The 16,339-nt window shown below is 40.2% G+C and overlaps 1 protein-coding gene across 4 annotated transcripts in view; it reads right to left on the reverse strand.

Moving 5' to 3' along the window:
• Nucleotides 1-401: 401 nt before the first annotated feature.
• Nucleotides 402-16,339, reverse strand: part of astn1 (astrotactin 1) — a 119,397-nt gene continuing 103,459 nt past the window's right edge. For all 4 annotated transcript variants that reach the window (XM_023819082.2, XM_023819081.2, XM_023819080.2 and 1 more), the window contains exons 20-23: nucleotides 14,281-14,416; nucleotides 12,537-12,637; nucleotides 11,585-11,768; nucleotides 402-7,925 (exon numbers count right to left, since the gene is read on the reverse strand). In XM_023819082.2, coding sequence (XP_023674850.1) covers nucleotides 7,688-7,925; nucleotides 11,585-11,768; nucleotides 12,537-12,637; nucleotides 14,281-14,416 — 659 coding nt within the window. In that variant the 3' untranslated portion in view covers nucleotides 402-7,687. The remainder of the gene's footprint in view (nucleotides 7,926-11,584; nucleotides 11,769-12,536; nucleotides 12,638-14,280; nucleotides 14,417-16,339) is intronic.

Consider the following 16,339-nt stretch of genomic DNA (forward strand, 5'->3'; position numbering starts at 1 on the left):
TTTTACAAAAACATTTCTAATGATTCTGTGGTAATAACACATCTGTTACCCAGAAGGGTTTGACTCTCCAAGCTACTGTACAGTATCTAAGGTAGAAACAGGAGGTAACACTGCAGCTGGTCGGTCTCACAAACCTCTTATTTAGAACACTGACAATTTAGCATACATTCTTTATTATTTGAAGCAGCAAAAATAGAAATTAAATAGTGCATAATGTGTTTGTTTTAAACCTTACATTGCAAGTTAAGCAAAGATTTTCAGAAAGTTTCTGAGAAATATAATCATCCTTCCCTTTTTATTAATGATACTTAAATGATGTTTCTTTTGGTATTGTGTATCAAAAGAGTGTAAAAACAACTGTATCCAATAACGTCATAAAGCAATGAGAGATTCCAGAAACCTTCTAAAACGGTAACATTTGACATTTTATTGGAATACAGAAAGCAACAAAACTATTTTTGATCAGTGAATGCAATTTCCAAACATTACCACTTATACAGAAATTTGAGTAAATGTTCTGCTTCAGCTTCCAGTCACCGAAGGTGTCTCAATGATTTTCTTTGCATAAATCTCTCCAGCCATAGGTAATACATGCACTTATCAAAATATGTACCAGTCTCAGTTATTGTTGTTCCATATGTGAATAAAATATTAAATATTTTTCATAGAAGGATGGGGGCACAGCAAATGCTTTGCCTGATGTTTTTTGTGCCAAATTAAAATCCCCTTTCTTCCAATCTCCATATGATATGGTTCGGTCCATTGTCACTGCTAAATGAACTCTGCTCTCCTATACCTTATGCATTAATAGTAACCAAAGTAAAACTTAAATTTCATTTTTATATTTAATTTTCATTTAGTTAGTTAACCACCCTCTCCTAGACACTGGAAGTAAACAAACACAAATAATTTAACATTTTAATTACTTCAGAAAACAAAAGTGTTCCTTTCATAGGGGTTATGCATAAAGTTAAAGCCATACCTGTCAAGTTTTAGATTTGAAAATAAGGGAAATTTTCCGGCACCCACCGCGAGCCATCCCACCACCCCAAGCAAGCTCCAGTATCCCTTACATTTTAAGACAGGTGTACAAGAAATCTAAAATAACCACTTGTCATTTACATTTTATTTTCATTACACATTTTCTTTTAATTTCTCATGTTCACTCATGTGGCTCTCTGGCATTCACTAATAACTTATTATACAGATTTGTTGCAGACTTTGTATCCTTGTTGAAGTCGTCACAGAAGGTGAAAGTGACGTTGTTTTTGGCACACAGCATTGCCATTTTAACCTCCGCATTTATGACCTGGTTAATGTTGTAAATGACCTGAAGACTACAGCAGGTGGCAGTTCTCGCGAGGCTACTGACAGTTCAGTTTGGAGATGCAGAGGGATTTTTTTTTTAATGATATTATAATACGGGAGATTTACGGGAAAATACTAATACGGGAGGACGGCGGGAAAGAGGGGTAAAATACGGTAGTTTCCAGGCCAAAACGGGAGACTTGACAGCTATGGTTAAAGCTGTGGATGAATGCCAGGCTAATGTGCACACTGTCACGCCCACACGGGCGGGGCAGAACACCGGCCGCCAATCACCACCTGATCGGCCGGCTACTTAAACACACTCCACCTGGCAGGCAGTGCAAAGTATTGTTGCCGTTCTAGTAATGAGCTATACCAAGCAATCTCTCTGTGTCTTGTCTTCCCGATTCGTCTTACCCGCTGTGTCCTGCCTGATCGCCTGTCTGCCTTCCCTGCTCGCCTCACCCATCGTACCTCCCCGTCGGACCCATGTGTATACCCTGCCATCCTACCCTGCCTTTCCCTGCTCCCTCGTCAGCTCTCCTCCTCCCTCCCTGGATCCCCGTCTCGTCCACCTGTGCCAGACTGATCATCAGGGTTCCCGACTCTCGCCTGCCTCTCGACCACGATTTAGCACGTCCCCCTTGGTTTCTGTACTCCTCGATAACAGAAATAAAGGACCTTACCTCCGCATTTCGGGGTCTGCCTCCTCCCTGCTCAGCCGACCTAACACACACCTTTAAACTAATAATTAGTTGAACGACCATTTGATTTAATTACAGCATTCAGTCTTTTTGGATTCATGCCTCCATCAATTAAAGTGACTCTGATTAACCCCAAATAAAGTTCAGCTGTCCTAGTAGGATTTTTCTGACATTTACTCAGTTGCATCCTACACCAAAAGCCATGGTTTGAGGGAGCTTACGAAGTATCAAAGGGATCTCATTGTTGAAAGATCAGTCAGGAGAAGGGTACAGAAATATTTCCACAGCATTAGATATACCATGGAACTTAGAGAAGACAGTCATGAAGAAGTGAAGAAAATATGGAACAACAGTGGAATTACAGAGAATTGGACGTCCCTCCAAAATTTATGAAAAGACAAGACAAAAACTGCTCGGGGAGGCAGCCGAGAATCCTATAGCAACACTGAAGGAGCTGCAGGAATTTCTGATTGTTGTTGTGACAACAATCTCCCATGTTCTCCATATGTCTGGACTATGGGGTAGGGTCACAAGACAGAAGCCTTTTCTTACAAAGGAAAACATCCAGGCCCAGCTAAATTTTGCAAACCATGTGGGAAAATGTGTTATGGTCTGATGAAACCAAATTTTTTTGGCCACGATTCCAAAAGGTACGTTTAGCACAAAAACAACACTGCATCACCAAAACAAAACCATACCCATGGTGAAGCACGGTGGTGGCACCATCATTCTTGGGGTTGTTTTCCTTCAGCTGGAACTGGAGCTTTTGTCAAGGTGAAGGGAATTATGAACAGTTACAAATACCAGTCAATTTTGACCCAAAACCTTCAGGTGTCTGCTAGAAAGCTGAAGATGAAGAGGTACAGTACAATCCCGTTATAAAGGACTTTAAGGGATCTGGCAAAACAGTCCGTTATATCCAAAGTCCGTTATATCCAGAGTTGCTCTATGCCCAGAACACAACTACAGGACACCATTTACTCATGCCACACCCCAGCAGACACACTTGTGGTATAGATCATTATATTATACATGTAGTAATCCAACTTTCCTGTAGTAATCCTGACTGTTGGAAGTATATATGCCGTATTAGTGGTTATACAGGTACAGTACAGTAGTAACATTGACCTCATTGCTTACTGCATCCCTCCAGCTGTGAGCGTCGTCTGCCAACGCACAGCATGCATGGTGATGGACAGCCACACAAACCAATCAGTGTTGTCTGCTGTTACGCCATGCCTATTTATCACCGGCACGCCATGCACCTTGTAGGCAGAGCCTGCATGTCCGTTATAACCGAACAAAGCTACAGCTAAAAGTGGCCCTGGGGACCAATTTGTTTGTCTGTTATAAGCGAAATTCCGTTATATGCGAGTCTGTTATATCCGATGCTTTTTCTTCATGTTCGTACTGTAAAGGTCGCACGGCCAGGAGCAGCGGACCTCATCCGTTATAGACGATATTCCGTTATAAGCGAGTCCACTATAACGGGATTATATTGTATTTCAAGATTCAAGAAGTTTGTCACATGCACAACATGCAGTGAAATGTAATGTAGCCCTGAATCACTCCTGAGTCTGTGTGCAGATTTAAATAACATTAACAAAATAAAAACAGTTTTGAAAGACTAAACTAAAACTAAAAATTTAATCTAACAACCACATAGCAAAGAAGTAATATGAACTACTCAAGTAATTAGGATTTAAAGTGGCATTGTGCTTGTCCAGTGCGGGCAGAGCGAGGCATGTCTTGGTTGAGGAGCCTCATGATCTGAAGATTAAAGCTCCTTCTGAGTCTCTCTGTTCTTGTCATGAGGCTGCTGAACCATTTGCCTGAGAACAGACAATTGCTGGGGTGGGAAGGGTCTTGAATGATTTTGATCGCTTTGGTCCTGCAGCGCTTTTCAGAATTTCACCTTTCAGCACAACAATAACCTCAAGCACATATCTAAATCAACAAAAGAATGGCTTCACCAGAGCCCAGAACTGTGGGGTGACCTGAAGAGGGCTGTGCACAGGAGATGCCCTCGCAATCTGACAGATTTGGTGCGATTTTGCAAGGAAAAGTCAAGATGTGGCATGCTGATAGACTCCTACCTAAAAAGGCTGAATGCTCTAATTCAGGGTTCTTCAACTCTTGGACCTCGATTCCAAATCCAGGCCTTGTTTTCAGTTCTCCCAGGTAGTTGTTTAATAATTACTGATTCTGATTGGTCAGAGGCTTCACACCTGGCTCACAGGTAAAGGAAGGCTGGAAAACCAGCAGTGCTCGGACCTTGAGGACCGTGAGTTGAATAACCCTGCTCTAATTAAATCAAAATGTGCGTCAAACAAGTATTAGTTTAAGGGGGTGCACACTTATGCAACCAATTTACTGTTTAATATATATATATTTTTCCCTCTAACAGATATTTGTTGGAAAATGAATCGCTACTTTAGGAGTACTTCACGGTATTTTACTTAACAGAAAAACTGGCGAAATATTACATTTGATTTCACAACGTCAGTTTGACGTCAGATGTCACTGCGTATTCACGTTTTGACCGAACGCGAGATGGTGAGCGAATTTGAAACTGAGGACACACCCCCCGATCTTAAATCGGCGGTGTGGCAACATTGTAGCTTTCCGGTAATCACAAACGAAAAGCACAGACAAGACGAAAACTGCGTGCAAACATTGTAAAAGACTGATAACGTACACAAATAGCACAACAAACATGCTTCAGCATGTCCACCGGCATCACAGTGAGCTCAATTCACCAGTGAATTATTAAAGATTATTAAAAGGGCAAACCATGCTAAAAAGCTGCACATGCAAGCCTTAGTTTATTTGGTAACGCTTTATATTAAGAGCACCTTCATAATGCATTCATAGAACGTTCTAAGTAGCATTTAAGTACACTTTAACATCCTAACATCATTAAACAGCTTTAATAGACAATAATAAGAAATATTACATGATTACACAATTATAATGTTTGTTATTATTAAATAATGATCATTATTAATGTATATTGCAGCTGTTAAGGGATGTTAGGATGTAAAGGTATACATGCGTGATGTTTATGAATGATTTCTGAATACTTAATGAATGCATTATGAAGGTGTACTGAACGTTTTATGAATGCAATATAAAAGCCTTATGAAGGTGCAGTTAATGTAAAGTGTTACCTTTTATTTGAAGATGTTTTGTATTTATTTTGATTTGGGATTTATTTTTTACAGAATTTTATTCAGCTTCAGTTGCGCTGTTAAGAAGAGGACATGTTTTGCACAGTTTAGAAAGATAAATAAAGGAATTTTTGAATAAATTTGTCTGCAGCTCATTCTGTTAAAAAATTGTGAGAAATTATATCGTGAACTCAGAATCGTATCGAATCGTGAGATGAGTGTATCGTTACATCCCTAATAGATACTATAAGGCACAGGTCAATGAAGTCTTGAAAGATAGAATTCATAGACTGAAACACAGAGGGGGTGCTGGACAGCCCGAATGGCAAGATGAAGTACTCATAATGGCTGTGCATGGTAATGAACATCCAATTCATCCACTTGAGGCAGCCCAGGTATGGAACTCAAAGACCAATTCAGCTGGCAAATGCGATCACTGACGGAGCTCAAACAGCTGGTTGCTGACCTCTTTTTCTTGTAGCAGGTGATTGAAGACCTCCCCTGTGTATGTGATGAAGGCATAAAAGGATCACGACACCAGGCTCTGCTGGTAGAACAGTACCAGAGTGCATTTTTGTCCAATCAGGAGAGTAATGACCAAGTCAACCTGGTCAGTATCTGAAACAAATTGTGTTATGCGGAATTTACAGCTTGCACGGAATCAGAAACCCTCTGCAATGCTCAGAGGATCTATCAAAGGCGTGGGATAGCGGTGGGACAGAGAGAGAGAGACAATAGTGTCACTGCAGGCAGGGATGCTGGAAGCTAAGCTATTAGACAGTAACGATGGGTATGATGTGAGCAGTATTCATATCCACCAAAATTCATAGAGCACTGTCACGGATCAGCCCAAAGGAACCCTGTTGATGTCATACCCCTGCCACTTAGATTCCTCGTCACAGCAGCCATGCCCCTGCCCCATCCCCATCTGTGAACCCCGCCTGCTCAGGGAAGTCTGACTTAACATGCGCCTCGGGATTGCTCGCTCGATTGCTCGATTCTTATTTACAACCATGCCCCTCTGCAACTGTCAAGGTTTTCTCTTGATTGCTGCTGGTATTGTCGTTCCTGTGAGTCAGTTCTCAAGCACAAGATCTCAGTATCTGAGAGTTCAAGCAGAAGAGAGTTTTGTCTGTCTGTTTATCTTTCGACCCTTGCCTGTCTCTTGACTTCCTCCTCTGTTCGCTGACTTGGATTCTGTTTGGCCTCTCCAGTTTTTGACCTGGACCATGATTTTTGACTTCTGTAATGAAGCCCTCTGTCTCACACTCCCGTCACAAGTACTTCCACTCCCTGTTAGCTCTGACAGGACTGGGATATATAGAGAGATTGGAGCCAGCTGAGTTTAAGCTAGAATATGAACATTTATAAAAGAGACATATACATGTATTTCTTTGAAACAAATGCATTCCATTTGTATTTAAAGTATTAAACTACCATCTTAGTTCAATAGAGTGATTAAAGACACTTCTTTGTAAGATGTTTTCCATTAAAGAAAGGACGTGTTTTACCTCTGCAAGAAAAGTAATGAAGGTTGAAGTAAAGATAATAATAAAAAGTTTTAAATGAATCATACCCACTATAATGCATGTTGATACCACCATTTCAAAGACTTATCATGCTGATAAAGTATATATATTTTAATGTATTGGATTTAGCAGCAGCTCTTCCCCAAATAGCAGCTGTTAATTTACTTTCCAAAATAACCGCGAGGGGAAAAAGCAGAACTGCAAATTCACGGATAATAAAGACCTCCTGAGACTGGGTCCACTATTTAAAATATACTGCTCCACCAGATAAAATGGGAAAAGTGCAGACTTCAACATAATCCACTGTGTTTTATTGTTCCTATTTTTATAGTACAGTAAAGGTGGATTTTCACTTAAATGTGTAGCCTCGTACTTTGTAGGAGTGTTGACTGTATTTTTTACTGGTATACAGGTGCGGATTCCTGTGGTTAGAGTAACTGAAATTATATTCCACAAAGATATTTCATGTATATGCTGAGATTAAAAACACAGACCAAAACATATTATGTAAATGATCCCCCCTACCAAAGATACATAATACAGTTTCCACTAAAAAACATCTGTACAACAGCGCTAAACTTTAAATACTACAACCAACATTATAGTAAATAAAACTCCTTGTGTAATTTACATTTCTAGAGACTTTTTTGTGTTATCGGACTCCCCTTTCACTAACTTTCCACATCAGTATGCACTAAAGACCTTATAAACACTTAAAGAGAACATCTTAGTATGTTAGAAGATTCTTATTTACAAAAACGTAAGCCTCCAAAGATTTAAGAATCAGCCACTTCAGTCAAACAGTAGCTAATTAAGAAAATATCCACTAACATAACTAAAGGAAACATTGCAGATGCTATCCTTGTACTGTAATAATCAATCATATTAGTTGGGGTTTACTAGTTTCATCAAATGTAAAATCCCAAATCATTCAGTCCAAACAGCTACTGGAAACTAAACACTTCCTGCTCCTCAGTTACAGTTCTTTTGGGTCTCCATAATCATTGTACAGTACAGACAGGTGCTGTTCCTCACAGGCCTTGCGTACATCCTGCCCAAGGTTCAGCCAGTTGAGGGTGACAGCCTTCGTGTCAGTGTAACGGCAGGCCAGGTATTTGATAGCTACTCTCCGTAAGCCGATCTTGGGCTCCTGCAGAAGTCGCTTGCACCAGCCGCTCACGTCGTTTAGCTGCGACAGGATGAGCCCAGCTTTCCTGCATTGGAAACAAAGAATATCACATCATAATAAACTGACACTAAGCTTAATCTGTAAATGACAGAAGACACAGTGTAAATTGGTAAGAGAAGAGAATCAAAAAGATTTTAAGTATTGATTTTATTGAGTAAGTTAAGAAAGAAAACTTAGTAAAGATTTTAAGTACCCTTTAAGTACTGAATCAAGAATTATAAAGGTACAAAGAATGACATTGACCAATATGACTAAGACATGGAAACAAACATGGAAAAAGAAGTCTTTCTGAAGATCATTGAGATTAAACACCTCAAATTGACACACTTATTTAGCTGCAAAGCAACAAACAAATGGGGATTATTGAGCAGGGTCAGCCTCAATCAGTCAGAATCAATGGATAAATTGGTATTAAGGGCCTTGTTCAAGGTCACAACAGCGAAATCCCCCTGCCAACCACGGTATTAGGACCAGCCACCTGTCAATCACGGGAACAGAGCCATTACTGAAAGATTTCAACTGGGAAGTTAAAAATGATGGAATGGAGATCAAGCGGAGATCAAGAAATACAAAGAAGGACTCTACACCAAAGACAACGACAGCCAAGGCCTATTCTATTCTATTACCCCTGACCTCAGAATTATAAGGGGATGCCAGATTAGCCCTGGAAATGGGCATAGATGACATCACAATAAAATATTACAAAAAAAATAGTATAACTTGTAAGGGGGGCTGTCAGAAATGACAGGATTGTATTCCCCAGATAGTGCTGTTGCTCGCACCCCCCCCCCCATAAAATCCCTATTCCTCCCACACGCCCCAACTTGTTCAGATTCTTAAATTGCTGGATCACCTGGAAATGTGAAAATCAATACATGTGTTTTAACCTGAATGCTCCAAGTACATGTAGCTCTGAACCTACACCTACAAATATTGCATATTCCACTTACATACCGAACTGCAGAATCTTTCCCCACCAATTACGTGGTTACCTCTGTTTCTTTGTGTAAGTTTTAATGTCTATGCCTTTGTGATGACCTAGGAAGGGTGGAGGGAAAGGCAGACATTGGGGGAAACGGAAGGGGTTCTATTCAACAAAACACAATACAAAAGGGCAAAGAAACCAGACCGCAAGGGGTCAACACAAGGCAGGGAGTGCAGGGGGGAGACACAGGGCACTGGGTAACCAAAGGGGTAGCTCAGGCAGCAGGATCACACACGCGACAATACAATGACCGGACTGGGGAGCTCAGGACAAGGAGGCACTATATACACCACAGACGAGGAACAGACGAGAGGCACCTGGGATCATCCACACGAGGGCTGAAATGAGAGGCAACTGGGATCATCCACACGAGGGCTGAAATGAGAGGTGGGGTTAAATGAGGAAGAGGTGTGGCTTCTTAGCACCACACCACAGAGACCACAGGGGAAAAAGGCATGTGGGGCGTGACAGTCACATTTTAGGTATTATGTGAGCTCCATTTCTTAAGAATGTTACGCTAAATGGTGTGCACAATTAAGAAATAATTAACTATCTGTGGCCTATCCAGGGCTACGTACTGTATATATCAAACTATGGAACATTCACAGGTAAATTGGGATGCTAGAGCATCTCAATGCTCTTATGAAGTATCCCCACACTGGACAGGAAGCCACTCTCACGAGATGAGAATCACTTAGAACATGGCCTTCTCATGAATATGGATGTGAACAAAGAAGAAGCAAGACAGGAAGAGTACTGATGCCTTTGAAACGTTTGAGAATAGAATAGAATAGAATAGAATAGAATAGAATAGAGCATATTGAAAATAAACACATTGTTACTTGTCTAAATCAAGCTGGAACCTCCAGCTGGAACACAAATGTTCACATCGAAGATATCTTATTTTGGGTCTATTATTTACAATATCACTATAAAAGGCCACATGGTTGTGAAAAGTTAATGGTAAAGAGGAACTGCATCACCAGCAAGGAAACAATAAATGAATATACCACTTGGATGCTTAAAAGAACCAGAGACAGGACAAGACGTTCCGGAAAAATGTCATTTGATTAGTCACCATAAGCACACATTCACTGAAATATTATTCACATTATCATTTAATATGGTGTGTTTCTTTTCTGTTTTTAAAACGGCAGACATACACTTAAAAAACCTTATGTCTGTATCTCTCAGCCTGGTCTGCATGTGTGTATTGAATTTCTTCTGAAGGTGTGTGGGAGTAACCTTCAGCAAAGGCTTGAAGTTAACTTGTGAAGACACAGGAAGTACAGCAGGCCAGAAAACAGTGCAGGACACACAAACCAGTTTGGTGAAAGTTTTAACAACATTAATTGCCAACTCACATCTAGGGCTGCCACTGACGACTGATTTTCTATGGATTAATCTATCGACTATTTTACTGATTGTTCGATTAATCTAAATAATCCTCTTGATCAGAATCAAATGATTGAGCAAGGCCCCTAGCCTCAACTGCTCCTGGGCCTCTAGACAATGGCTGAGCTGAGCTGTGACCCCAAAGCTTCGCTGTTCCCAGCATTTGCGCCTGTGTGTTTCATGGAGAGCAAGGTAAGACAATAGAATAATAACTATTGTATCTAACAGATTATCAGTCTGCACAATTATTAAGCAATCATTATCTAAAAAACAATTTTAGTTATTCAGTCTGTATAAGGAATAACATACTACTGACTGTCCTATACAGTCCACTTTACCAAGCTTTATGTCCTGTATAGCAGCCTTTCTACTGAATTTCCATCATAACCATTCAAGTTTTTTATTTGATCCCATCTATTATTAGCTGAGACAGCTAGGACCGCCACTCAGACGCTGCCCTGAGAAGTGCACTGCTTGCTACCTTGGTAAAGCTCACACTTTACTAAGACCCATAGTTCTCAATGGGGGTTAAGTCAGGTAATGATGAGGGGCCATGTCTTCAATCACCTTTCAATCTATGGAATGCTTTGATGCATGTGAAAGGATATTGTACTGCATGAAAGCTGCTGACTTCTTCTTGTACCAGTGTTTGAAGAAGACATCTTCTTAAAGTTCATCATTGACAACTGCGGCCCACACCATCACTTTTCCACCACCTTGTCAGTGCTTGAAGAAGGTGTCCATCCATAGCCCCTCCACCAGGACAATCAAAAGTCATTTAATATTATCTGTCCACAAAACCTTTGCAAAATCAGCCTTGAGATGTGTCTGTGCCCATTCTTAATGTTTTGCCTTGCGTGTCTTATCGAATGGAGGCTGTGTTTCAGCCTTTGTGACCTTAGTAATGTCACACAGCACACTGCACCTGGTACTTCTGGAGATTCCCTTTAGATTGCAGTTTTGATAAATGTGACATTTGATGCTAAAGCATTTCTGGAAGCCCCCCCTTTAAATTCAAATTTATCATTGGCATTTAATTTCAGTCTTCTTCTCTCTACATGCTTCTTCCATCTTTGGTTGTTGACCACAATACACTCAATCGTACGGTGATCACATTTTAAAAGACTTGGAATTTTGATTGTTTTGCATCCCACTGACTGGCAATTAACTGTTTTCCCCACTCTCAACCAGGTCCCGATTTTGTGCTGCATAAGTAGCTGTAAGGTGGATGGATGGATGGAATGAATGATGCACGGAGGAGATCTAAACAAGAAAGGTATAATATTGGGTGGAATTGTGATTACCTGGGTCCCAGCTCATCCTCACAGCGCCATGTGAACTCGCCAAAGCTCTCATAGCGCAGGTTGTAGTGGTAAAGGACGCGGTGCAGTGATGGCGAGCCCAGGTCCATCAGTGTGTTGTAGGCTGTCTGCTGCTCTTTTCCGCTAGTGTAGCCGTTAAACAAGTTGTAGATTTTATCTGCGATCTCTGAGGTGGGAGGAAAGGGAAACGACAATATTGTGAAAGCAGGGCCTTCAGCATCTACGCACTTCTTGGAACGATGAGGAGTTTGAGTTACAAAATAAATTTACCCAGAATATAGCTGTATCTCCAGTTTAATAGGGCATGTGCAGAGAAATGTGCTTTGTTAATCAGATTTTTATCAATAAGCTGCATTTAATAAGGCAAGGAGTTAAAAAAAGCGAATATTTCTGTTTTTGTGCAGGCACAGAAAGGGACACCACTCATCCCAAAGAATGTGATGGGAAGCCCCTTCACTCTCTGTGGGTGGCAGCTGGGGAGCTAAACACATACTTTAACACCCTCTGATTAGCTGTTAGTGTCGTGGGTACACAGGCGTGCCTACTCAACTTTATCTGGCAACCTCTCAAGTCCCATTTTCCCTGCAGTTACATTTTCCCTTCCACACAAAGAGAAATACACACATAGAATGATTTTTAGTTAAGCTTTACTGGATGGTATGAAGTGGGTAGAGCTGGGTTTCTGTGATGTAAATTGTGAGAACTCTAAGAATAATTTGTATATTCTCTAAACATCCTTTGTCTGATGTTTGAAATATTCTTGCACATATTTTCCTCAAATAAAGCTATTGCGGTTTTGTTGATATTTTTACCCGTTCTGCTAGAAGGCAAAGCTTGCTAGACCCAGGTGGCAAAGACATATACTGTTTTATTTTTCCCCCGGACAGTATGTGTGATGCCCCTCCCCGCCCCACCATACCCCCGCCCCGCCTACCTTGCGCCTTCACATCATCTACAGAGGGGCAGGGAGTCTTGATGGTAACCTCAGTGGGGTTGGAGCGTCGCCCTGTGTTGTCTACTGCCCACAGCCTGAACCTGACAGACATGACAAAAAATCTGTATAAGTATTTCATTATTACAAATTATTACAAGCAGAACATGGCAGATGGTATTGCATTATTCATGCCTTTTACATAGTAACACATTACAAAACACTAGGGCATATGCGTTGTGTACCATTTGGCTACATCATTATTGGTTCGGGAACGATGTAGCTCTGAAGTGCTTTTGCCAGGAAATTCAGGCCGAGTGACCATCAGGAACATTGCAGGTGGGCAGGTGACGTTTCTGGCCACTGCCAGGAGCACATTTCAGATTCTCATAAACAGATGTACATGCATGTATTAAATAAATGAAAAGAGGGCCCCTCCTGAGTGGTATGCATGTGCATGTATTTATCTCGAATGAAAGAGGCCGGCTCCTAAAATCAAAAATTTAAAGGGTACACACTTGCTTTGCGTGAAATAAAAGAGAAGGGTGGTGCTGAGAGAGAAAAGATGAAGCTAAAAGAAAGGCACTGGAGGAGGGTGCAGCGAAATTCATGAAAATTACAGATTTATTTGTGATAGGTGTGAAAAGTTGCAGTCTGTTAACTTTACAAACACTGCCAAGACTGTTATAAACATGGGTCCCTTTTACGTGCAAAAAAAAGGGTCATACCAAAATGATCAATTTAAACATAAATGTTAACTGAACCACTACAACAAAATCCAAGAAGTACACATTCACCCTTAAGTATACAAAATAAAATAAATATCAAATTTTAGTCACTGCATGCAACTTATAATAGTACAATTATCAGCTACGGCTCTAACACTGGGCATCTCTTACACTTTATTAGGTACAGTATAAAACTTGGTCCTGATGCTGATTGGGCTTTCCATACAATGTCTAGGACTTCTTTTCATGTTGGTTTCCTGATCTCACGATCCTCTTCTGGCATTTCAACTCTGTTGACATTTGGGTGTGCACTTAAATCCTGACCCCTAAAAGTGTCTTTGAGGAATTCCTTCACATTTTATAGGGTTGATCAGTCTCCCCAATCTTGCTTCACCTGACAGTGTTTTGGTAAACCTGTATGGGTCCTTTATGAACTGAGCACGCTTGACGTCCTTCTCATTCCTCAGTTTCCGAGACCATTCTGCTCTTCTGAGTCTGCACAGTTGCCCCCGAAGTCTACTGGTCAAATCCTTTATGCCCTCCTTTTCATCAGCACTTGATCTTTTGAACTGTTTATTGGTTTCTTTTGACAGATATTTGCACTGCAGTTAGTTCAGACGACTGAATTTTCATTCAGTTTTAATATGAAATGCTTCCACACAAATGATGCTTTTGCTCTTTATTTGGATCCTCATCCTCTATGCTCCATTTTCCTTCTGCCATACCACCGAGTAAACGATTAGGAAAATTTTGATCAATGTTTTTAAATAATTGAGTAATTCAGTATAATCGCGTAATCATGACAGGTCGAAACAATTTATCATCAGTGAGCATGTTGTGTAACCATACATACAGCACTGAGGGAGAGAGGACACAACATACGAGCTATTTTTGCATATACACGTATTGAGAGCGGTGTCTTGTAGCAAACAATAGCAATAACTAATTAACAGGAATGATCATTCACTCAATGACCTACATGCATAGCATTGTTTTGGTTTTCAGATACAGCTACTTACATGTAAGTGGTGTCCGGTTCCAAGCAGCGGATGATCATGCTAATAGAGGAAGTGAGCAGGTCAGGAATATCTGCCAGCATGACACACGGCGACTTGGCCCCAGAGAGGATATCGTCCACAAAGCTCAGCATGGTCTCTGTCAGGACACATTATATGTTAATAGAAGTACTGTTTAAAATCATCTGCGCTGGTGCACATACTCCACAGCAAAATTTTTATCAAATATACATATTTTATTGTCTAGTAATATAATAATAATAACAATAGTAGTAGAATGTGAGCAGAGGGAGATGGCAATTCCGGGAGGCTTACAGATCTACCGATTTTAAATGTTACTGTTTGATTTAGAGTAATCAATACATAATGTTTGCAATACATATACAGTGCCTTCAGAACAGCATTCAGACCTCACCACTTTTTCCAAACTTTCTTGTGTGTGCTATTAACTAAGGTGTAGGATAATTGATGGTTTTATTAGAGGGATGTTTTATGTATGTTCTGAATTTACAGAAAAGAGGTCGGTTCTGCAATATACAACTTGACAGCTAATGGATCAAGTGTTTATTGAAACTGGATTAAACAGATGACCAAAAGTATCATAATCATATCTTGAGATAAGTATGACTGTACAGAACACATTCATAAGAGGAAAGCAATAAACATACACAGGTAAAAAAAGGTTGTTGTAAAACAGACAAACTTCAACGTCAGATGAGTAAATTAGGTTTATACATGCTATACGTTTTGCTTCTAATGATCTATACATAATGTTTTACATTTGGTCAGTTTCCATAGCTGGGTATTTGATGCATAAATTATGCTAATAGAGCAGAACCTTCCACCATGAGAGTAAGAGCAAATCTGTACATAATAGGCACAGTTCAGTTCTATAGGGAGCTTAGCAGTCATTAACAAGACCATGAAGAGCCTAAGTGAGGAGCAGAAATTGAAAGTTTTCACTGGTACTCATATGATTCTCATTTAACATGTATAATTTTAGATTGCCCTTTGATTCCATTAAACAAGAAATAAACTGAACACCCCATTAATCGCCTTTCATATCTCCTACCTTCAATTCATGATGACCTCAAGGCCTTATTACTTGGTTGAGTCCACATGCAGCTTTTTTCATTAAATATAAATGTCCATTGAGACAGGCCTGGAATAGCTCCCTTGGTAGCTGACCAGTTTGCCTTCTTAAAAGAAGCCCAAACCACCTCTGTCGACTCTGAAGTCTGAAGGAGCAATGGCTCCTCCAGGGTCCCTCCAGGTCTCCAAACTCAACCTGTTATGGAGAGTAAACCCAGTAACTCTGCTGAGACATCTCATTTAGCTTGCTTGAATGCACGGCCTAACTTTTACTGAGGATGTCAGCACAAATCCTGATGTGAAATTGAAGCCTTTTTCAGACCTTTTTAATGCCACTACCAGCCAAATTTAAGACCACACTGTAAGTGGACATATGCTCTACCAGAATCAACACCCATATATTTACACTACACTGACTGCACCCACAGTCAAGTTTGTATTTTAAAATGATATAACAATTGATGTGAGAATAATAAATTAAACTTTACAATGCGACAATCAAGGCATGGGTGCATCAACTATGAGAAATCCTCCTGCCAAGAAATGTCACAATAAAAAAAGAACAATGGACTTTGATTAAAACATTCAATGTCACATTCTCCAAGATTACAACCATATGAAGTGGCAGATTTACAAGGTTCTTGAATATCTGAAATTACACATTCCCACGAATTGCTGCTTCAAAGACAATGTCTTAGACAAGATACCTAGGTAATGTGTGTTCTGATAGCTGCTACAGCCCATGCTACATTTAGTACCAACTGTCAAATTTTCACACACACACACACACACACACGCACGCACACACACACAGACTTGTATTGATGTTTATAAATACAGATAAAAAATCTTTAATTAGACTACTAGAAACATGCATAACGTACTGTTCCACCTTAATGTACATGTTGTTTTAAGCATTTTTGAGGTATTTGCAGTTCAATTTCAATATTTTCCAAGCGAACATATGCAA

Source organism: Paramormyrops kingsleyae, chromosome 21 (assembly GCF_048594095.1).
Source record: "Paramormyrops kingsleyae isolate MSU_618 chromosome 21, PKINGS_0.4, whole genome shotgun sequence".
Classification (NCBI taxonomy): domain Eukaryota; kingdom Metazoa; phylum Chordata; class Actinopteri; order Osteoglossiformes; family Mormyridae; genus Paramormyrops; species Paramormyrops kingsleyae.